A 23,434-nucleotide genomic window follows, 5' to 3' on the forward strand; every position below is an offset into this window, starting at 1 on the left:
TCGAAAAAAATTCGAAAATTCCAGCGGTAAACGCTAATAGAGCGTCGCGTCAATGGTGGAACACCCTGTATAACTGTTGAAATTTCATATTTATTAAAGTTAGTCCTTGAACGATTCAGAGCGTTTGTTATGAATCTGAAACTTAATTTGATCTCAACTAAAACCTATATAGAAGAGAACTCTAATTTAGCCAAGGCAAATGAAATAACGTATATAAAAACGCTAAGGCCTTGAGAGCACTTGTAACATTCGCGTAGAAATGGGAACAATTACCGGAAAAGGGAACAACCAAATCACATATAGAGTACATTTGTTGAAATTGCGCGCGGCTAATACAACAAGAGCTTATTCATTCTTTCAATTTCCATTTAATTGAGAGTGTTTTGATGTAATCCAAACTTCTTACAATTGAACTCGAAAAATTCATTAACTGATGGTTCTCTTCCCTGGCTTTTAGAGATTTTTTTCGCCCTAACAATGAGTTTTCCTTTAAGTATATCAAGATATTTTAATTAGACGGTCAAGACGTTTCTGAATTTCATTAATTCATGAAGTTTTAGATACTGTCATACAAATTGGTTTATCTTATGATTTTTCTTGATTAGTATATATTTCGAGATTTGAAATCCAATTCCAATTGGATCATTATATTCCAAATTTCATAGAATCATGTTATTTGTATAATTTGTCATTTGTCAAGAAAACCAGAACTTTAATACTACCCAAAAGGTGAACTGTGAAAATTTCAGTGGATTGGATTAGAAACAATTCTAGCAATTTGATAGTGAAAATAATAAAATTAAATAATTCGTAGGAACTTCATAAAAATCATTGATGAATTATTTCTGAACTTTTTATATTGTTGATACATCACTCCTATAAAATATACCCATGCAGCATAATTTATCGGAAAGTCTAGTAACAATACTTTCTGTTATCAAAAATTATTATCAAGAGCAACCCCTCAATATTTGTTCTCGAAACTTCTACAAGGAAAGTCTTATAGTAGTTAATAGAAAAAATAATGTAAATAAAAAGGTTCAATAGGTAACTTGAAGTCATTATAAGAAAGCTAAAATTAGTTCCAGAGTGCAGATTTGATTAATTTCGGACAGGTGAATATAACACACATAACTGCCATTTAATTGACTTTTTATAATATATATAAGATATAATTTTTAATGTTTTGTACATAATCAATCAGAGTATTGTGCATTCGCTGAGGAATGAATTATTAGAATTTTGTAATTTTTCTCTTAAGGTATAATTATATCAACTGATTATTAAGTATCTTCCCTAAAATATTAGTGACATTGAATTTGTCGAAGAAGAAATTGAAAAAAAAGGAATACTAGATATCAATTTCCAATTTTGAAGAAACAATTTTAGAAAGCAATATGAAGTTCAATAAATCATGATTAGTTCAATAAAAAGGGGTTCAACTTTCAAACATAACATCCATCAACTATTACTTTGAAGAAATATGCAGTTTCAAAATTAAACTTGTTTAAATGACATCAAGGAGAAAATACAAACAAATGAATAAGTAATTTCTCTTAAGCAATATCAAATGCAGCCATAAAAGTAGTTTTGGCCTGGTGTGATGTTTCAAATGAAAAAGTGAAACTACAAATGAAAACAATTTGCATAATACAAATAACCTCATTTAAACAAGTAGAACAAGATTTCTACTACTAGTAAAAGGCTAATGAAAATGCTTACTTCATTTCTCCATCCCTTTAAAGTAACAAATTTCTGCTCAGTACGTAGCTTCTTTAGGACTTCATCTACTTTGATTGTTCTTTCTTCATAATTTCTGAAAGCTGGATTGAGCTCCACATAACCTGAAGTTACAATGAATACCTATGGAATAACCTTCACTTAGCATATTTATAAGGAAGCATCATTGGAAATAAAAGTACCTCAGGAAATTTCAGTAATTGCTGCAAAACATCAGGGCGAATTAAACCAACTTGAATTCCTTCAACAATGAATGGCTTGCAATCCCGAGTTGCTAATCCTAAAAACAACAATTTTTGCAATAGCTTCTTCACATCTGACAAGATTTAGGGTGGGTGACTTTCAGATCAATAAGGCCACAAACAACACAAATCACAAAATAAAGGTTTGCATCAAATAAAAAGAGTATATTACAACACCTTCAATTTTAGAAAGTGAAATATTGCACCTGTTAAGTAGAAACAATTAAATTTTTGTGCCAGCAATAACAATTTGGACATATTTGATACACTCGTCTGACGAGTCCGATGACACTGACACTGACATTTTCGGTTGCGCCGTCGCTGAATTATTTAATTCCAATTGAGTTCCTGCGCAAAGGAACAATTAATCCCAGATCGCTTATTTTTTTTATATCGAGCCACTAGTTTATTTATTTAGATTTTATTTCAAATGAAAATTTGGACAGAAATTTATTTTATCCAGCTATATAGGAAAAATACACATACTCTACTTAGAAAAACAGATTTCATATATCTTAGATTTAATAATATTTTAGAATTCCTCATCAAAAAAAGAACACAATTTCTGATTTTCGGTATAATTTTAATTCATAGTAGGTTTCCAGTTACATTCAATAAGATGACATTTTATTTTTTATTTACAATTTACGTCAAATCAAAATATCATCAATTCTATGATTCCCATCAATTCGTGTTCTGTTGACGTGTAAATTTGCAGTTTAAATATTTATTATTCTTATTTCTTCTTGTTAATAAAAAATGGGATCCTTTAAAAGGGATAAAAAGGAAGAGGAAGATGGTATTATCTATATGCAATAACAGAAATACCTCATTTTATGAATAATTATATTTCTAGGTAGCGGAAACCCTTTCCAAAATGTTGAAAAAACAACAGTTTTACAAGAAGCAAGGGCTTTCAATGATACGACCCTAAATCATCGGAAATGTACCCATATTCTTACGAAATTACTCTATTTATTGAATCAGGTTAGAAATCTTTCGAAAAAACATCTGTTGTTTTGACTTGATAAAATGATCGTTTGTCTTTAAAATATACTTTTTAAGTTCAGATTTACGTCAGATCCAACTTTTAGGGGGAACAACTTGGTACAAAAGAAGCTACTGATGTTTTCTTTGCTATGACAAAACTCTTTCAATCCAAAGATGTAATTCTTAGACGTTTAGTCTATTTAGGGATAAAAGAGCTCAGTTCAATTGCTGATGATGTAATTATTGTAACTTCAAGTTTAACTAAAGACATGACAGGCAAGGAGGATCTTTATAGGGCTGCAGCCATAAGAGCCCTATGTAGTATAACTGATGGTGCAATGCTTCAAGCTATTGAAAGATATATGAAACAGGCTATTGTTGATAGAAACTCAGCAGTGAGTTCTGCTGCCTTAGTAAGTTCTTTACATTTAACAAAACTGGCTCCAGAGGTTGTCAAAAGATGGGTGAATGAAGCACAGGAAGCTGTTAATAGTGATAAGTAGGTCTAGTAAAATGCAATCTTTGAAAGCAATTAAAATGACTGAATTTTCAGTATTATGGTTCAGTATCATGCTCTTGGACTATTATATCATATTAGAAAATCAGATCGTTTAGCTGTCACTAAATTAGTTGCTAAACTTACACGTTTAAGTTTGAAATCACCTTATGCAGTTTGTATGTTGGTAAGTGATTCAAAAAAAATGAAGAAAGTTGTATTATGATGTCACCCCTATTTTCTCTAGATTCGTATTACTGCAAAATTGATTGAAGAAGAAGATGCCGGTAGTGAATCTCCTCTATTTGAGTTTCTTGAGAGTTGTTTGAGGCACAAATCAGAAATGGTGGTATATGAAGCAGCACATGCCATTGTTAATTTGAAACATACAACAAGCAGAGAATTAGCTCCTGCTATCACTGTGCTTCAAATCAATTGTGGTTCCCCGAAGCCTACAGTAAGATTTGCAGCTGTGCGTACACTGAATCAAGTAGCCATAACTCATCCAGCTGCAGTGACTGCTTGCAATATGGATTTAGAAAATCTGATCACAGATTCAAACAGATCAATTGCTACACTTGCAATAACTACTCTTCTCAAAACAGGTAAAGTCCTTATTTGATGATAGATGATTGGATATAAATTCAATGAGCAAAACTTACAACGGGTCTTAAACTTTGATTTACCTATCAACTCGTTGATTGTAGTTTTAAATCTATGGAAGTGTCAAAAAAGTACTAAAATTGAACACAGAAATAATTTGAACAAGCAAATCACCACTATAAAAGTTTTATGAAACCCACCACTATAAAAGTTTTATGAAACCCATCATTAATGTAACAAAAACTAACATTCCAAGAAATAAGACAATAAATATTATATTCTATGAAAATATCCATCTTTTAGGAGCTGAATCATCTGTTGAAAGGCTTATGAAACAAATAGCCACCTTTGTATCAGAAATAAGTGATGAATTCAAAGTTGTTGTTGTACAAGCTATTAGAGCGTTAGCATTGAAATATCCTAGAAAACATGGCTCTTTAATGAATTTCTTATCTGCAATGCTGAGAGATGAGGGAGGTCTTGAATATAAAGCATCAATTGCTGATACTATAATCACTATTATTGAAGACAATCCAGAAGCTAAAGAGACAGGATTAGCCCATCTTTGTGAGTTTATTGAGGATTGTGAACATACTTCACTAGCTGTCAGAATTCTGCATTTGTTAGGGAAGGAAGGTCCTAAAACCAAACATCCTTCAAGGTTAGTAACAATTCTAATTGTTTCAGCATATAATATATGTATTCAGAATTTACTGCTTATTTCCATAAAACTTTTGCCATTTTACTTTATCGGTCTCTTTTTATGCGCTTTCGTCATTTTATGCCATTTCTTTAGAGAAAGTTGATTTTCACTTGGTAACTCAGTTCAGCCAGGATAATGTTGTTCAATGTGGCCTAAAATGCATTCTCCAAATCTTAATTTCATAGTTGAAAGTCTCAGGTTCAAATGGGAAAAAGAATTTTTTGACTTGGTATTACCATTTTACCGTTGGGAATATATTAACAGTGCTCTAAGATATAGGAGTGGAATTAAAAAAGCTTACACAGAATGCAACATGATCCAAATGCCGTATTAAACTATTAAACATGCTTGAAATGCGCATGCCTTTGGAACTTTTTTTGTTGCTTGAACCAGTTATGAAATTCAACCAGATTTTTGCCCCTGAAATGTCAAAATGCAGATCGACTTATCACAATTTTCATCTGTTTAACGTGACATAATTCAAATTAGAAGTTATAAGTACTGCTTTTTTAATTTCATTTATTGCTTTTATGATTGTATAAATGAAAAACATTGTGATAGTAATCTTTCGAATATATATGAACAAAACAAACAGAACCCCCAAAAACACCAACAAAGTTTGCAGTCTTGTAATTAGCCCTGAAACAAAAAAGTATTGTGTGATTGTGACAGATATCGGTCAGAAATCAGCCTAGAAAATACATGAAAATAGGCGTCAAAGCAGATATAAGAAAGGCCTAGTAAAATAAAGTTAACTACTTGCACTAGCACCTAAATTGAGAGATCACACATTGGCGTAAATATTATGCCATTATATATTAAATTTATGAGAAATTTCATAAAAATTCTGCCTTATATGGTTATTTTTGTTATTTCGTGAATTTTTATGAAATTTTAACCCCTTGGAACTTCCCTCGACATTTTCACATTTTGAAAGTGTATTATTCCAAAAGTCCATTTTTTTGCTTTTGGAGTTCTGTAATTATTTTTGATAGTTAATTATAAAAAAGTTAAATGGAATCTGATGAGATTTCAGCTTCTGGATGTATCAATTAAATCATTCCTCAATATTCATTTTCAAAATCAAAGTTTCGTGTCCTGTAGATATTCGATTGGATTTTTTCTTCAATTTTTTTTGGAACTGAATAGCAAGGTGGTCCGATCCTAGAACTGGAGTCAGACTAATTTTCTGGATATATTCTCTTCAGCTAACTCCTTTCTTTCCTATATTTTCTGTAATTGTGATTTTATTCCATATGATTTATTGGAAAAAAAATCAATTTTGTTTTTTTTTTAGATATATTCGCTTCATCTATAACCGAGTTATTTTGGAAAACCCAACTGTGAGAGCTGCAGCAGTTTCCGCCATGGCACAGTTTGGAGCTATTTGTCCCGATTTGTTAGAAAATATACAAGTTTTATTAGCACGTTGTCAGATGGACTCTGATGACGAAGTTAGAGATAGAGCAACTTATTATAGTCAAATTTTAAAGCAACAAGATAAAGGCCTTTATAATAATTATGTTCTAAACACTCTTCAGGTAATTTTAATTTAAAAGATAAAATTTGAAAATTGATCATTTGAAAAATTGTATTTCAGGTTTCTGTTCCATCTCTAGAAAGATGTCTCAAAGATTATATTCAAGGAAATACCCAAGATCCCTTCGATATTAAAACAGTTCCAATTGCTTCTATTCCCACTCAAGAAGAAAAAGAAACAAAACAAAAGACAGATGGTATGCTCCACACTACCGGGCCCATCAAACCGGCTCCTGTATCTAGAGAAGAGAACTACACAGAAAAATTGGCAGCCATACCAGGAATCCAAGCAATTGGTCCTCTTTTCAAGAGTTCAGAAATGGTTGAATTAACGGAATCAGAAACCGAGTATTATGTCCGATGTATCAAGCATTGCTTTACGCACCATATAGTATTGCAGTTCGATTGTCTGAATACACTGAGTGATCAGCTTTTAGAGAATGTCAAAGTGCAGGTTGATCCAAGTGAGGGATACGATATTGTCGGGGAAATACCTTGCCCTAGATTGCCTTATAACGAAACTGGAACTTGCTATGTCGTCCTCAAGTTTCCGGAAAATGATTTGCCGAATTCGATTGGAACATTCGGAGCTGTTTTGAAGTTTGTTGTGAAAGATTGTGACCCAACTACGGGCTTACCAGACACTGATGAAGGTAATCTATTAAAACATCTATTATAACAAAAGCCTTATAATAATTTCAGCTGGCGTCTAACGTATGTCCGGTCTACCATAGTAAAACATATTTTTTTTTGGCAAAATTCGAATTTTATTATTCAACATAGTTGCCTTTGAGGGCGATACAGCGATTATAGCGATCTTCCAATTTTTCGATACCATTTTTGTAGTACCATTTGTCTTTCGCTTCAAAACAGACCTCAGTTTGGGTGATTACTCCTTCATTGGCGCTAAATTTCTTTCCAGCTAGCATTCTTTTGAGGTCTGAGAACAGGAAAAAGTCGCTGGGAGCCACTTCTGGCGAATACGGTGGATGCAAAAGCAATTCAAAGCCCAATTCATGCAATTTTGCCATTGTTTCCATTGATTTGTGACACGGCGCATTGTCTTGATGAACCAGCAACTTTTTTTTTCTTCAAATGGGGCCGTTTTTTAACGATTTCATCCTTTAAACGATCCAATAATGCTATCTAATAATTGTTGATGGTCTGGTTGGAGGTAATCAATGAATATTATACCTTGTGCATCCCAGAATACTGATGCCATAACCTTGCCAGCTGACTGTTGTGTTTTTCCTCGCTGGCTTTCATCAAGCCAAGATTTTGCTTTGAGTATATTTTTTCCCTTCAATAAGCAATATTTCATCAGCACACAAAATTTTTTCCCTTTTTTTTTCAAATGACAAAATTCAATTCAATTCAATTCAATTCAATTCTTTATTGATCCCTAAGACACAGAATAATGTATAGGACAAGTCAACATCAGGAAAAAAAAAAAAAATAGCATAGTTACAAACTTTGAGATGCAAAATTTGACATTAAGAAATAATATAGAGGATTAAATCAATGAGTCAGAAAGAAACTCCTGAGTGCTGTAAAAGCATTTATCAGCTAATATACATCTGATCTTTTTTTTGAAAGTTTTGATATCTAGCGATTTCAGCTCGTTCGGAAGATGATTGTAAAACTTGATTCCCGCAAAAGTAGGCGAGGTCTCATATTTGCTTGTGTTATGTCGTGGTATGCAGACGATGCTACTATGTCTTGTCTGATATTCGTGAAAGTCAGAACATTTCATAAGGTTATTAATGTTACATTTTACATGCAGGAGACAGTTCAAGATGTAAAGAGATGAAAATGTCAGGATTCCAAAATTCTTAAATGTCGGTCTACAGGACTCTTGAGGACGCAGATTGAAAATTAATCTAATTATTTTCTTCTGGGCAATGAAAACTCGGTCGCTACCAGAAGACCCTCCCCATAAAACTATATTATAGCAAAGGTGACAGTTTACCATACCGTAGTATATATTTATTAATGCATCCATGGGTAGTGAGTGTTTCAGACGATGAATGGCGTAAAAAGACCGGTTCAATTTTTTTGCTAGATGTTCAATATGGAAATTCCATCTCAGAAACTCGTCTACATACAACCCAAGGAATCTGATGCATTCGAGAGATCTCAGAGCTCCCCCCTGAGTACTGAGAACCAACGGCGAAACTGATGACGAATCCCGTAAGCGGAATCGGATCACTTGAGTCTTATCCACATTCATGATGAGTGAATTAGTTCTGCACCACTTATTGAAGAGATGGATCACCATCTCACATTTCGATATTAATTCGATTTGGCTATTAGCCTTGATAGCAAAAGAGGTGTCATCTGCGAAGAGAATCAGAATGCACTCTACAAGATATTCAACAAGATATTCAGGCAAGTCATTCATGAACAGAATAAAAATAAGTGGCCCAAGAATTGATCCCTGAGGGACACCTAGATTGTTCTCATACTCGGTAGAAACGTGTTCCCCTACATGGACATATATGGAACGATTAGAGAGGTAGCTCAGAATCCAATCCAGGATTATGCCTCTAAAACCTATTTGGTATAATTTATCAGTGATGAATTTATGTTGAAGACAGTCGAACGCACGTGAAAGATCAAAAAAGATCCCTGCGACATGAGCACCCCCATCCAGACTACCGTACACAAATTCCACGAATTCAGTGCATGCCGTCTGAGTGGACCTACCAACTCTAAAGCCATGTTGTCTCTCAGACAGCACTGTAAATCTGGTCAGGAATTCACTCATACGATGGTGCATTATTCTTTCAAAAACTTTCGACAATTGACTCAAGATGGATATAGGTCGATAGTTAGCAATGTTGTCCTCGGCGTTTTTCTTGTGCACAGGAATGACCTTGGCCTGCTTCAGTATAGATGGGAAAATTCCAGCCGACACAGACGAATTTATAAGATGTGCCACATGTTCTGAGATGGAATGCGCCACTGATTTGAGAACTCTCGCCGAGATATAATCTAGCCCTGGGCTTTTGCTGTTCTTGAGACTTCTTATAATTGACAGTACCTCATCCGCTGTCACCGGAAAGAAATAAAAGCTACAGTTGAGCAATTTCTGAGTGGTACAATTTTTCGAGATATCGTTCCCGTAGAAGTCAAGAATGGACTGTTTATTAACTTTTGTGAAAAATTTTCCAAATGCTTCTGCCAGAAGCTTTGGGCACGAAACTAACTAACAAACTAATGGTCGGACTGCTGTCAAATTTTGACATGTATCGTTTGAAGGTTGGTACTAACTAAAAATCATATGGGTTTAATACTAGCACTGCCACCTGTGCATCAAATAGGCGACTTTTCAATTAGCCTAATATTCTTTTTTGATGAAATATAAAAAATGAACCAACTTTCAGTTCTTACAATATTCTTATATCTTTTGGCAGGCTCATTAATTCTTTTTCTAGGTTATATTGTTAAGTTTTTCTATAAATTAGTCATTAGTTGCTTTTTCTCAACAAAAAATATAACTAATTCAAACTGAACTACAACAGGAAAACTAGTAATCATAATAATCTAACCGAACATAAAAAAACATAACCTTTTAAATCTTGTGTAGGTCTTTGATAAAACTTGGTTCTGGATAATCTCAATAAGAATCCACTTTTTTTTTATCTTGTCTAGTTCTTAAAAGTTAAGTTTTGATGAAACTTGCTGCTTTTGAAGGAATCCACAACAGCGCATTGCACCCAGCAAAAGAAACAAACTTCATTTTCAGTTGGAAGCACCAATGAAGATTTGCAATGGTGCGACTGTTAAAGTCATTGTCAAAGCGATGCCTTATTGTCGCCTGCAGAGGGCAGTGTTTTCTCCCATAGTGTCTGCATGAAATATTTAATTTAACAAATCTGTTTTCTTTTTCTCATTTGAATTCATTTAGAGGACTAGTAGTACGCTTTGAATTGAGGTCAGGGAATTTCAGGACTCCAAAAAAGTTGAAATTAGTATGAAACCATCTTGCCGTCCAAACAGTATAATCATACCAAATTCCATTAAACTCAGATAAGAATTTCAGAACAAAAGACTGTTACAAGGGTTTCTGGACAGACACGAAACCAAAGTTGTTCAGAGTAGTCTGAAATCCATTTAGCGAACGGAAATTTCAAAATGGGACATAAAATTGTTTTTACATCTTCCTTTTTGGTTTAAGGTTATGACGATGAGTATATGATAGAAGATCTTGAAATTTCCCTTGGTGATCAAATACAAAGGGTGAACAAAGTTAATTGGAACACAGCCTGGGAGGAAGCTGATCAGAACTTTGTTGAATTGGAAGACACATATTCTCTTAGCTCTATGAACACTCTCGATGAAGCAGTAAAGAATATTGTACAGTTTCTTGGATTACAACCAGCGGAGAGAACTGATAAAGTACCAGAAGGAAAAACTACTCATACTCTACTTCTAGCAGGTAATACCTAAATAATTTTTTTTTGTATCTTGAATGTTAGATCTTTTTCAAAAATTATCGATCACGTAAAAAAAATAGGCAATATAAAAAATGTTCCTATTCAGTGACATTCTCATAAATGGGATAATCATCATCTAGCTCTGAAGATGAGGTTTTGATTAAAATCGAAGCATTCAAACCAGATGGCAGTTGATTTTTATTTTATTTACATATTTTTCTTATAAAATTCATGCAAGCATGTCTTACTTATCTTTGAATATTTTTTCAAGGAGTATTCCGAGGTGGTTTTGATATACTTGTCAAGGCTAAACTAGCCTTAGCTGATGGTGTGAACATGCAATTGAAAGTGAAATCCACAAGAGAAGAAGTAGCTGATCTTATAATTTCAGCTGTTGGTTAATTATGTTTTATTATTCTTTAGTATTAAGATGATAATGAAAATTTTATTATAAATATTCTATGTTCAACTGTATATCCAAAAATAAAGTGATAATAATTTCTGTTTTGCTTCCATAAAATGGTGAATTATCATGCTGAACAACTGAGCTGCTGGTTGAAATTATAATATTTTTTTTTATTTTGGTGCGTTATAAGGTTATAAACTTCGGAGTTTGTTAAAAATTAAATTTTCACTTTCACTGAAACTTTCGGTCCACAATTCTGTTTTTAAAATGGAAATCTTGGAAACCATAAAAACTATAAGCAATTTAGTACAATTGCTGCACCATGGTAATCTTAGCTTTTAAATAAAGTCCCTAAATTGCCAAGACCAAAAATCACACCTGAGAAATTACTCTATAAAATAAAAAATGTTTTTATTCTGAGTAAAATATTTTGTACCATAAAGTCCCGTTCCTAGAGTTTTGAAGATTTAACTCAAATGACTCCAGATTTATACCCTACATACAAAACTATTTCGACTTTTCCCATAATTTTGTTCAAAATATTTTTTTCCACAACAAAAATCTCAATTTTTTTTATGTATAGTTTGGTGACAGATATTCTGTGAAGTCATGTTTTATATCTAAAATTTGATTTTATTTTAACATTTAAATGTACTTCAGTTAGAGATATAATACTTCCTTAAAATTCAAAAATGTTGATTCATTCTACACAAACTGTTGATCTTGTACCTTGGCTATCTCATCTTTGAATTGTGATATGATTTCTCTAGCAAGTTTCAATCTGTTTTTGTAAGAAGCAATTTCCAATCTAACCTTTTGCTTAGCATCTACAATGGTTTTTTGGGTTTTTTCTTTCTTTTCTTCAACTAAAAAAAAAAAAAATTAAATCATTCAATGAACAAATAAGATTAATTTTCATACAATTTGTGTTGTGCTCCCATCGTCCAAGTGTTAGTTGTTTTGTGTTTGTGAGTAAATGATGCATCAACTGTGTTGGATCTTGAAAAACTATTTCATCATAACTTTCAGACACTAATCCTTTACCTAGTTCCATTCCTATATCACTAGTTCCACCAGAATGAAATAATTTGAGTATATGATACATGGTCACCTAAAAGTAGATATTCAATATGTAATCATCTGAAAATGTATTAATGATAGTACAGGTCGTTCATTGGGATCATGAAAATGAATTTTAATAACAATTTCAAATTCCCCCCAGCCAGTCTCGCTGATTTCATATGGCGGTTTCACTACAATTCTATTTGGGTTGACATAACTTTCGTGTAGTTTGAAGTGGACTTTTTTAATATATGTTGACATATCTTCATTATTATATGGTTTCACATAAACTGTCCATTGATGTGTATGGCCATCTTCCTCTCGTTTTTTACCAAAATATCTTGCTATATTGCCATAAACTATAGGTTTTACAATACATACACCCTGTAAACAATATACACGCTTTAAGTGCTATTCATAACAGGAGATTACAAAAGCCAACCTTAATTCTTCCACCTGAATCAGGCCCGAAATCGGTTGGTAAACTCATTTCAACCAAAATACGGTATACCCAAAGTACTTTTTAACATAAGCGGACAATATAATTAATTAATATCGACTATTTTCAGTGATTTCATAAACAAACAGAATATTCATATTTGAGGTTAGACTATTTTTTAATTTTTTGTGTTCGGTTCGGAACCAAAAACCAAAGATTTTTCACTGTAGTTGTAGTGCATTTGGATCGTTGGTCTACTTGAACATTGTTATCTTAGGAACTACCGTAGAAGATTTCTTTGGTGATTTTGACTTTTGAGGCCATTGACATTTGTTATTAATAGAATTTGAGTTATTTTAATATTAAACATATTCTGTGATGATATAGGTTAATCAATTCATCCCGCCAAAACGTGGTTTTAGAAAAGATTTCGTTCGGTTTGGAAAAAATTTTCGATTTCAGCCATGGACAACGAGCTGGTAGAAATTGTTGCCTTTTTATTATCAATCGTTGCTTTACTTTCAATTGTCGCATTATCTGCGGTGAAACTATATTTTAAAATCAGGTAAGCATCTTCCTCCTACTACTGCTGGATCAAAATTAGTAGATTGCATTGGTGAAATATTCTTAAGCTTAATTGCTAAAATAGTTGCAAAATAGTCTTTTTGAAATCCTGTATATTCAACGAGTGTAGTGTATAATGTATAAATATCTAGGTACATATTTGTTGGAAGTTCGTTCACCCATTTATTTATTATTTTGTGAAGTGAATTCTTATACCATTATTATCTTGATGCTAATCATTATGTTACATTCTTGCATTGGTAAATTTCATATTTATCTGTTGTATTGAGATCGAGTTTCGATATGACTTAATAATCATGATAAACAACCAAGTTATTTTACCAATAGGTTCACAAAGACTCCCAAATTATACTTGAGGTATTATGTGGGATATCTTTATGCATTAATTAATTGAATGTGAATTCTGTTTTTAAAATTTTTACCTAATATTATACATACATATTGGTAACTATGTTTATGTGTATGTAAATTATTTTTGCAGGAGATGTTTTCCAATATCTGTTAATTGTTGGTTCTGCAATACATGGAGCAGAGTGCCTTATGACAATCAGAATTGTTTTGACTGTCCTAATTGTTTACAATACAATGGATTCACAGAGGACGGTGGTTACAATAAAGTAATTGAAGCTCAACATACATGGCAGAAAACTCCTCCAACTAAGTCAAAAAAAAACTCTAATGGGTTTTGTAATTCTTGCAATCATAATCAGCAGCTCAAAATAACACAACTAGCCAAATTCACTCCTTTGGTTGAAGAGAATTATGATGAAGAAATAGAACATTTCAAGTATGTTTAAACTCATCTTAATTATTTGAATAAATATTTATATTTGAATTGATTTTAGGAACCAATTGGAGAAAGCTTATGAATTATGTAAATATTGCAGTCAAATTTTAAAAACAACTTTATTAAGAGAAAAAACTACTTTTTTTGGAAACCATGTGTACAACATTCAAAAAAAAGGAAAAAATATGTACCAGAAGCTTTTAAAAAAGGACAACTCAAGTTCATATTTTCTTAATGGACTTAGAAATATTCAAGGTCTATTGACAATTCCTGTTATTCTTGTAATAACCACGGACATCTTGAATAGGGAGCAGCTGAAGTGGTTTCCCGTTTATTTAGTACCTTATCTTGAGTTATATCAAGACATATCATCTACCCTTTCATCAATGTTGCAGGGTCAATTAACAGCATTGAATATTTCTTCAAACACTATTGTATTTGATAATTTGCAAATTCTTAGTACCATTGGTTTCCTCATGCAGCTACCCTTATTTTTAATGGAGTCAACTTTAATGTGTATCAAGGTAAATCAAGTTTTATGCTGGAGCTTTTTGGCTCTTGCATCTTGGACCAGGACTCAAGAAATGCTCATGAATTTATTTCAAGTAAGTAAAAGTTTCCTTAATTCTCATGTTTTCAAAATACAGTTTTGATCTTTGATGACGAATTCATATTAGAATTTAAGAATGTCCATAAACAAATGCCTAAAGTTTGTTAATGGGCAAAAATCTGACCAGGTGTTTCGTGAATATGACTTTTTGAAATCTTGTTTATATTGAAATCTTATCTTAGTAAGTCAGGAGTTTATAAATTGATGTAGAGAATATCTGGATTTTTGTCTAGAAGTGTGGTAACATAAAACTAAGTTATTTTTTTTCTTTTCAGCTAGTATGTGCTTGCGTAATATTTTATAATTCATTTTATGAATTCAATACATGTTTTAACACTGTGATGATGAAAAAACTGCCACAAAGCCGTAACAATAGTTATGATATAGAAGACTATTCAGATGAAGAAGAGTCTACATCGCAATATAATGAATCTGTGTTCAACAAAACTAAGACTGAAAATCTCACTGCCAGTGTCACCGGTAGCTTGTTGAAATCTTTTGGCAATCAAGAAGATCCCACGCTCAGGTGTAACATTAAATCAAGCCTTCTAGATTTACATCAGAGTAAGTCTGCATTTGAGTTGAATAAGCCGGATCCGTTGTTCTTCCATAGATCATCTTCCCCGAAAAATAAACAGGATCTCATATCTCCAGCAAAGCTCAATCACATCGATGAAAATTCTTGGGTTGCTGGGGGATTTTGGAAGTGCGAAGATGGTACAGTAATACCCATCAATCAGAGTACAACAAAATCTTATAGTCAAAGTTCTGGATTCGGGTCACAAACTAATGAAAAGTTTAATGTTTTCAACAGTAACAAATTCACTTCTCTACCTAATTCGATTGAAACTTCACTATCTGGTGATTTCGACAGAATGTCTATAGCCTCAAAATCTCCATATTCACCTTCATGCACTCCGCCACAATCTAGAATGACATCTTTCAGTTACGTATCGCCCAATAATTCTCTAAGCCCCCACAATTCTTTCGACCACACGTGGACATCAAACCAGAGTGTTAATAAATTTGCTTTACCGTCCATGCCAATTCATATTTATAACCACAAGAAACCTTTGAATTTATTCAAATTTCCACAAGTTTCCTCAAGCTCAGGGATAAATAATTTACAATCTGCTTATAATAATGAATCCTTCGGAATGCCAGTTCCAGTTTTTAATACAAAAAAACCTTTGAATTTATTCAAGTTTCCGCAAGTTTCTCCTAACTCAGGGTTGAATAGTATGAAATCTAATTTTAATAATGAAACTTTCGGAATGCCAAGTTCGTTGTAAGAAATAGCAGTTTCTCTATTTTTGAATTGATTTTAAATGTACATAGCGAAAGTTATGTCTCATACCAATTTGAATTGAGAAATTTAAGGCATTTTATAATGTCTAATACTGGAAAAGCAATTTATTCTTCAAGTTTTAACCTGAAAAACTAATTCAAATGAGAAATTCGTATATAACAAAGTATATCAGGGCAAATGAAGTATATGAGGGCAAGGTTGAAAATTATATAAAGAAATAATTATTAACATTTCTTCGTTTTGCTGGTGGTTTGAAAATGTTTATATGTATCCAAAATGACATGACATTCTTTCTAAAATTGAGATTACCTCTATTTTTTTTTTCAAAGAATTTATATATTTCATGAAAGCCAGCAAAGTACCTGCATGTAAAAATGAGTTATTAGATGGTTGGTCTGAATTTTCTTGTTGACAATTTTTGTTAGTTTATATTCGAAAAACAGATGACTGCTAATATCATTTAAGTGGAAAAATCAATCCTCATGATAAAACTGCTAATTGTGCTTAAAAGGGTGAGGAATATTTCATTGATAATGACTTTGAAACATAAGCTATTTGTATCATGCGATAGCTAAGTAAGATGTAAAATTTTTGTCATATACATCTCTTGCATTAGTCTTAAGAAGGGGTCATAGTACTACATTTTTGATGAGGTTGAAGACTTTTTAATTTAAAAGATCTGGGATAGATTACTAATCCATTAAAACATACAAAAACTTCGTTCATGATGGCAAATTGCGAACAAAATTGATAATTATTGTTTTCAATGACTCAACTGTTCGCAATATTTTGAAGAGGAAATATGCCAATGTTATAAAGTATATAAACTCAAGGAATGTTTTCCAAAAATCATAATCTACAGATCAAATTATATGAAACCATAAGAAAAAACAAAATCTGAGTAATTCTATTTAATGGATTTGGTCCTTACTTGATAGAAATTCATTATCATATAAAATAAAATGAAGTGATTTCCGTAAATATTTTAATGTTTACAACAATTGTTTTACCAACACTGGCTTCTTTAAGTTACATTTCAACTGATCATCAGTCGAAATCTAACATGAAGAAGCCGCAGTGTTAGAGAAACAGTTATTATAAATATTAACATATTTGTGAAAATTACATTGTTTTATTTTATTTGACTAAGTAATTCTTTTTTTAGAAAAGCTTTACTGACGTTTTCTCCAAGTAGGAAACTATCCATTATACAATATCATTTAAAAAACTAGTGGATCTTAAAGCCAATTAGTTCCAACTGGAGGTTGTCAAAGTCATAATGAACAAAAAGAGACTGCTTTTCCAAACTATGATAGGTTTATTATTCGGGTTAAAATAAAAAAATGATTATTCATTAAGTCTATGTAAGTATTTAGGAATTAAGTTTTTCTTACATTAGTAAATTGTACACGCAAATTTGAAAAACTAAACTATTTGTTATTCCCGTGAAGAACTGATGAAGACTATGCTTTCAATAGGCCCAAAACCGTTTATTTTTTCCAGATACTGTGAATAATATTACATATAAAATATACTATTAACTTCAAATTCTTTTAAATCTCTTCAAAATGACGTCATCTATAAAACGAAAAGGTTTTTGGAAAAGGTGGATTGGGTTTTTTTTTTTTTAATTTATGTGCTGTATGGTGAAAATTTTGTTCCCACATTTGCCTTCAATTTACATCCATTCTATGAGCTTTGATTTTAAAAATCATTCGCTAAAGAGGTTTTTTAACTGTCCACAATTGATGACATGTTGCTACCATTCATTTGGTTATCATAAAGTTAAAAACACAAAAAAAATGTGTCCAAAAATAAAAGCATTGTACAGAAGGAAACATAATGCTAAACATACAAACCAAAATTAACTTTCTAATAGAATTATTCTTTTTGCCTTGCCTTTGTACACTTTTTGTCCTTTTTAAAATGTAATGCCATACTTTGTAGATACGAACTAATGGAAAAGTGAGTTTTAATCATAAGCCAAAACATTGATTTTATATTTATTTTATCTGAAGCAGTAGCAAGGTATTGAAGAGAACTTTTTTTATTTGATATGCTTTACTGAAAATGTTTGGCAATAAATTAAAAGCCCTGGATAATTGTTTATTAAATTAGGTTATCTATATATCTGAAATGAGATCCTTATCTAATGAGAATTGATTTGTTGTTCCACAATTTATTTGGATAATCAAAGTTTTCTCATTGTATAGTATTAAACATGGATGATAATTTATAAAAGCATTCAATGATAAACCATGATATCTAATATTGAAAAATATTCAAAGAAATTCTATTGCTATCACAATCTCTATAAAATTAGATTATCTAAAAATAAATATTTCTTTCAAAACAAATTAGTCGCAATCAGAATTTTGCAGTTCAAATTTAACCTTAAAACTTTAACTTCAACTGAAATCTCCTAAGAAGTTGTATTAATTTGAATTTGAGAACTATCCCAAATTAGATGACTTAAGGTGTCCCACCAAATTAATATAAAATTTTGACATTAAAAAAAGTACTGACAGTACAGACAGAGAGATAGATATATTGAGATAAATATTGTAAAGAGAGAAAGATATATCGAGATGAATATAGTAAAGGCCAAAGAATTTTTAATTTTTTCAATATAAAAAAAAGGAGACTTATGTCCAACAGTGGACAAATTCGGCTTTTTGATGATCATGATCAATATCAAATGAATGATTTTTACCAAAAATTTTTCAATAAAAAAATTATATTCATGAAGGAAAAATTCAAGCATCTAAAAAATTTATTTATTTGTTTTAAAATAAAAAATAATAGTTTGATTTTATATAATATAAAGTTGATTTCTAGTTGTCGGTCAACACTTTTTATATTATATCTAAGTATTCAAATTCTAAAAATTGTTTTTTTGAATTGTGTATAGTTTTTTTTAGTGGTATTTGGGGTAGACACTGCCCACATTGTTGCTTCCTTGGTTCTGGATGAATTTGTGATATAAGTTAGGCAATATGTAGATTTAAGTGTTACAATGTTGTATTTTATAATCAACATTTCCATTTTTAAGTCGAAATATTTTTTACCAAAGTATATTTCTGATACTTTTTCCATTGGAAAACTGTCTTATCTAGTCAATAAGTATAATTTATTTTTGTATTTTGTAGAAATTCATTGATTTGAGAATATTTCTCAATTACCTCTATCTCGTGAAATTATAACAAATGCTTTTTAATTTTTCAATAAAATATTTTGTAGAAATTGATTAATTTGAGAATATTTTTCTATCACCTCTTTCTCTTGAAATTATAACAAGTGGTCTTCGATAAAATATTTAATTTAGTTTTTATTTCGATATCTTTCATTCAATTGGTAATTGGTAATATGAAATTTTAAAAGAGGACTTTACACTGATCTTTTTTTAAGATTTTTCAATTAATGATTTTTTTTGACAGATACCAATTTTGTTGCTGTCTATGTTGAAATTGTTTGTGAAAATTATTGACATAGACTGCCTCGGTAGTTCAGTGGACTGAAGAGTCCACTGTGGTGCCGAAGGTACCAGGTTTGAATCCTGGCTAGGTCATGGATGTTGTACATGTCTGGTGATGGTTAATGAGTTCGAAAGAGTCTTACAAGAAATGAAATATTCGTTGTGTCGATGGCTGAAGCCAAGCACATATAAAAGGATAGAAAAAAAAGGTATTGACATTTATTCATCAAAGTAATTTTTGTTGAAAATAACAATTTTTCCATTGATGCTGAGGAATACAAATTTTCTGTTCTGGAGGACATTCCCAAGTGAATATATTGCATGTTTTTGGCCGGTTGAACAATTGAGGATTACTTGGTGTACTGACAAAGAATCCAGGATTCCAACCACGTAGCCTCAAAGCTTCAAGAGTTTCTGAAGTTTTGGTAATGAAACTTGATAGTGCTCTGAAATATAGCAAACCAAATTTAATATTATAATTATCATAAACTTAATGTATATTTTTTGAAAGTTCTATTGCATCAGCTTGAATCAATTGTTTTGTTGTATCTGGGCAGAATTTTTCCAATATACCCACTGAACCCATAAGATTGTTGAGAATGTCCAGAAATTGATTCGTCCACAACATGATTTTCAAGACTGACAAAACAAAACTCGAATATGGGAATAATAAAATTCAGAAATCAATTCATTTATCGGAGATATGACGAATCGCAAAATAATAATATTGTTTCCATAATAGGCCCATACTTCAATAGTTCAAGGGTAATGAATTTTTCAAAATTGATCTGTATTTTGGTGGGAGTGATCTGGGTTCAAACCCAGCGTAATATATGATTTTTTTTTCAAATTGATATAATATAGTCGAAAATAATAGTGTAAAATTTGTAGTTTTATAATTTGTTTGAAATCTTACCTAGGTCTACCCCAACGTGGAAATTCATAGCACTCTTTATGTGGAGGTAAAAAAGAATCTTTATATAAACTGTTCATTGCTTTTGTTTGATCTGCAATTTCTTTGCTCCATGAGTCCCTTTTATGCTCAACTAGGCCAAAATTTGTCAAATTATGCTGAAAGTAATTTTATGAATCATTGAAAGATTTATTTCAAAATCTGCCAAATGGCTCCTGAAATTACTATTGTTATTAGCAACAGGACTATATTGTGCGGAGTGGCTGGTGTTTTTGGCCAAGATATGGCGTTGTGAGCTGCGTATCATTCTAAATTGGTACTGCTGGGTACATAAACCCACCATGCTCCGCTACGAAGATGAAAGGTGTATTTGGCAAAGATGAATCCATCAATGATCTTTGGATGAAACACCAGCAGGCTGCAATATTTTATATCGATAGATCAAAAGCATAAATTTATGTTATTGCATAAGAACGGCACCCCATACGAAAAAAAGGCAGGAGAGATTTATGTCACGAATTGAACGAAGAATTCAAAAATGATTGTTAGTTTGAAATATCTCAGAGTTGAGTGCTGCTGATTACGCGAACCGCAAAAATCGTTGTGAGGAAATGATTCAGCGCATCTCCCCAAGAGCAACTTTTTTCAGTAGTGATGAGGCACATTTTCACATGTGTCAATGTTGGAAACCTTCCTAAAGCCTGAATTGGAAGAACTTGCTGAATAACACAATCTGGGAGACATCTGGTTCCAGCAGGATGGTGCTACACAGCTCGAACTTCATTAACTGTTTTGAGACAGATGTTCCCAGGAAGACTGGTCTCACTGAGAGGAAACGTGGGTTGGCCAGCGCGCTCACCAGATTTGAGCATCTGCAACTTCTTCCTTTGGGGCCACCTTATAGAAAAGGTCTTCAAACAAACGTCCACACACCCTGCCAGAACTCAAGCAGCGAATAACCGAAGAAATCCGGGCCATACCGCTCGAGATATACCGAAAAGCGGTCGAAAACTTCCAAAATCGACTATATCAGTGTATCGACGCTGCTGACGGCCGTCATCTTAGTGATATCGTTTTCAAAATTCGAGCAAAAAAACTATATTTCCTACTGCTTCGAATGAATAAATCCGTTTTTCTCTAACTTTTACCATTTTTTTTAAATAGCCCTTTGAAACTCGTCAGTCGGCTCTGCCGCACCCTGTACCATCTCTTGCCGTAGAACGGTTGGATTTATTTCCCAAGCGGTGTTGTACTTCCGAGAATTACGCAACATTTTAGACCAGTATAATATTTTGGTATGACTGTGCCACATAATGTTGAAAATCTATTACACATAAATGAAATACGATATGTGTATAAGTAAGTACACTAAAGAGGAATTCAAAACAGGACAATAATCACTATCGTGTGGATTGATAGATAATCTAGATTACTTACAAAAGGTTCCAAGTATTCTTCCATTGGATAATAATTATCATATATTCCCCTGTAATTCCTCTTGATTTGCACTTCATCCTTGCACCACTTGGGAAAGTGATTGTAAGACAAATCAGTAGTGGATGTAAAGTTTTCGAAAAAGTTGGGATGATCATCGCAACCCGTTTTTGGGTGAACTATTGCGTCTACACCTGCCTTCAAAAAGGGAAAAGTAAAAAAAGAATGCCTGATTGTATTTAGGCTCCATTTTTACATGTCCTGCAGATGCTATATCGAATAGGGTGTTTGCTCCGGATTCCACACTTTTTGGAACGTATTCCATGTGGTATATGCTATCATTTTTTTCTTTCGGAAAACAATATCGACTTCTTTCCTCAGACCAATTTCCTTGAAGTGTCCTTACAGAAAATTTATTTTCGTTTTCGTGCTGAAACCAAAGGAACTTTGAGTAGGAGCGGTTTATCCAAAATTAATTACCGAGTATTTTATTCCACGTGGCGGCGACTTATCCTCGTCCATAATCATATTCGAATACATCTTGCTATCCTAATCCGAAATCAGTAATTTCCCTAACAAAAATCGAGAGAAAGCTCGAATTCACTTCACGCTGACATGAATAAATCATAAAAGAAGAATGTGTCAAATTATCGAAGGATTTTTGATTTATTATTATGTATTATCAACAATGGGCAGGCTTTTTCAGCCAATTTTTATGATGCACCCACTTTATTCGAATGCATTGTTTCAACCCATCCAAGATCAATGATGATATCATTAAAGAATATTATTACCTAGGCGTACAACTTTGCTTCCACCGTTTTTTTTTCTGAAATTCGAGACTTTATTGTAAAAAACTGGTTAAACATGTATGATTCAAAGTATTGTCCATCGCTGGCCACTACTTTCTCCCATCTTTCGAGCAGCGTACGAATCCCGCGTTGAAAAAACTTGTCATCTTTTGAAGCTATCCAAGTATCGATCCAATTTTTTACTTCTTCATAAAACCGGAAGTGCTGATGAGCCAGGCCGTGTGCAATTGATCGAAACAAGTGATAGTCCGAGGGAGCAACGTCTGGGGAATACGGTAGGTGGGCTAGGATGTTTTTTTTCGAGGTATATAACTTTAAGTTGGCATTACTGTTCAAGATGGCGACCGATTTATCAGCTGAGAAGTTATTTATTCTCAGTTTGGTTTGGAAATTCATCATGAATAGACTCACGCCTGAACAACGCTTGCAAATATTTCAATTTAATTTCGAAAATAATGGTTCTGTGTGGAATACGTATCGCGCACTACGTCCATTTTATCGTCGACAAAATCGTCCATCAGAGCAGTTAATTCGATTAACCATGGAACGTTTTCGCACCACGTTTACTCTTATTGATAACTCGCATCCCCAGAGACGCCGTACGGTACAGAAGAAGCTATTGCTGCTGTAGAGCGTAGCATTGAGGAAGACCTGAATGAGTCTATCCGCCATCGAGCACAGGAATTGGATCTGTGTCCATCCACTTTATGGAAGATTTTGCAGAAGGATCTTGGTTTGCGTGCTTACAAAATCCAACTCGTGCAAGAATTGAATCCAAACGATCATCAAGTAAGGAGTAGATTCGTCGAATGGGCCCAAAATGAGATTGCCGTTGTTCCCGATTTTCATA

General features: G+C 32.6%; 5 protein-coding genes across 8 annotated transcripts in view; 2 read left to right on the plus strand and 3 right to left on the minus strand.

The window, feature by feature from the left end:
• Positions 1-2,332, minus strand: part of LOC123680490 (tyrosine-protein kinase CSK-like) — a 36,233-nt gene extending 33,901 nt beyond the window's left edge. The window contains exons 1-3 of one of the 4 annotated variants that reach the window (XM_045618418.1): positions 2,189-2,332; positions 1,923-2,020; positions 1,723-1,863 (exon numbers count right to left, since the gene is read on the minus strand). In XM_045618418.1, the coding sequence (XP_045474374.1) occupies positions 1,723-1,863; positions 1,923-2,020; positions 2,189-2,240 (291 nt within the window). In that variant the 5' untranslated portion in view covers positions 2,241-2,332. Of the gene's footprint in view, positions 1-1,722; positions 1,864-1,922; positions 2,021-2,159 lie in introns of those variants that run through there. The other 3 variants (XM_045618414.1, XM_045618415.1, XM_045618416.1) reach the window with 3 other exon arrangements.
• A 287-nt stretch (positions 2,333-2,619) lies between these two features.
• Positions 2,620-11,254, plus strand: LOC123680487 (coatomer subunit gamma). The gene is made up of 10 exons (XM_045618412.1): positions 2,620-2,781; positions 2,839-2,969; positions 3,077-3,471; positions 3,526-3,655; positions 3,716-4,073; positions 4,375-4,732; positions 6,072-6,315; positions 6,375-6,966; positions 10,494-10,754; positions 11,024-11,254. Exons 1-10 carry the CDS (start codon positions 2,742-2,744, stop codon positions 11,152-11,154), a joined length of 2,640 nt encoding a protein of 879 aa, XP_045474368.1. The 5' UTR covers positions 2,620-2,741; the 3' UTR covers positions 11,155-11,254.
• Positions 11,255-11,770: 516 nt separating this feature from the next.
• On the minus strand, positions 11,771-12,861 carry LOC123680493 (YEATS domain-containing protein 4). The gene is made up of 4 exons (XM_045618423.1): positions 12,663-12,861; positions 12,323-12,604; positions 12,080-12,269; positions 11,771-12,024 (listed from the first exon to the last, which is right to left on the minus strand). Exons 1-4 carry the CDS (start codon positions 12,708-12,710, stop codon positions 11,864-11,866), a joined length of 681 nt encoding a protein of 226 aa, XP_045474379.1. The 5' UTR covers positions 12,711-12,861; the 3' UTR covers positions 11,771-11,863.
• Positions 12,862-12,996: 135 nt separating this feature from the next.
• On the plus strand, positions 12,997-16,464 carry LOC123680489. Its single transcript, XM_045618413.1, has 4 exons — positions 12,997-13,224; positions 13,726-14,031; positions 14,090-14,636; positions 14,917-16,464. Exons 1-4 carry the CDS (start codon positions 13,124-13,126, stop codon positions 15,931-15,933), a joined length of 1,971 nt encoding a protein of 656 aa, XP_045474369.1. The 5' UTR covers positions 12,997-13,123; the 3' UTR covers positions 15,934-16,464.
• Positions 16,465-19,628: 3,164 nt separating this feature from the next.
• On the minus strand, positions 19,629-22,413 carry LOC123680492. The gene is made up of 5 exons (XM_045618422.1): positions 22,253-22,413; positions 22,029-22,202; positions 21,776-21,970; positions 20,342-20,496; positions 19,629-19,871 (listed from the first exon to the last, which is right to left on the minus strand). Exons 1-5 carry the CDS (start codon positions 22,310-22,312, stop codon positions 19,652-19,654), a joined length of 804 nt encoding a protein of 267 aa, XP_045474378.1. The 5' UTR covers positions 22,313-22,413; the 3' UTR covers positions 19,629-19,651.
• Between the last annotated feature and the right edge of the window lie 1,021 nt (positions 22,414-23,434).

The sequence above is a fragment of the Harmonia axyridis genome, chromosome 5, assembly GCF_914767665.1.
Source record: "Harmonia axyridis chromosome 5, icHarAxyr1.1, whole genome shotgun sequence".
NCBI classification, from domain to species: Eukaryota; Metazoa; Arthropoda; class Insecta; order Coleoptera; family Coccinellidae; genus Harmonia; species Harmonia axyridis.

Excerpts from the sequence above, each read along its gene's own strand:
- LOC123680487 (XM_045618412.1), top strand. The coding sequence starts at position 2,742 with ATGGGATCCTTTAAAAGGGATAAAAAGGAAGAGGAAGATG. Across the intron at positions 3,472-3,525 it reads GAAGCTGTTAATAGTGATAA|TATTATGGTTCAGTATCATG; the intron begins GTAGGTCTAGTA and ends CTGAATTTTCAG. Across the intron at positions 6,316-6,374 it reads ATGTTCTAAACACTCTTCAG|GTTTCTGTTCCATCTCTAGA; the intron begins GTAATTTTAATT and ends ATTGTATTTCAG.
- LOC123680489 (XM_045618413.1), top strand. The coding sequence starts at position 13,124 with ATGGACAACGAGCTGGTAGAAATTGTTGCCTTTTTATTATCAATCGTT. Across the intron at positions 14,032-14,089 it reads GAAGAAATAGAACATTTCAA|GAACCAATTGGAGAAAGCTT; the intron begins GTATGTTTAAAC and ends AATTGATTTTAG. Across the intron at positions 14,637-14,916 it reads TGCTCATGAATTTATTTCAA|CTAGTATGTGCTTGCGTAAT; the intron begins GTAAGTAAAAGT and ends TTTTCTTTTCAG.
- LOC123680492 (XM_045618422.1), bottom strand. The coding sequence starts at position 22,312 with ATGTATTCGAATATGATTATGGACGAGGATAAGTCGCCGCCACGTGGA. Across the intron at positions 21,971-22,028 it reads ATATAGCATCTGCAGGACAT|GCAGGTGTAGACGCAATAGT; the intron begins GTAAAAATGGAG and ends CCCTTTTTGAAG. Across the intron at positions 19,872-20,341 it reads CCACGTTGGGGTAGACCTAG|AGCACTATCAAGTTTCATTA; the intron begins GTAAGATTTCAA and ends GCTATATTTCAG.
- LOC123680493 (XM_045618423.1), bottom strand. The coding sequence starts at position 12,710 with ATGAGTTTACCAACCGATTTCGGGCCTGATTCAGGTGGAAGAATTAAG. Across the intron at positions 12,270-12,322 it reads ATGATCCCAATGAACGACCT|GTGACCATGTATCATATACT; the intron begins GTACTATCATTA and ends ATCTACTTTTAG. Across the intron at positions 12,025-12,079 it reads ATGGGAGCACAACACAAATT|TTGAAGAAAAGAAAGAAAAA; the intron begins GTATGAAAATTA and ends TTTTTTTTTTAG.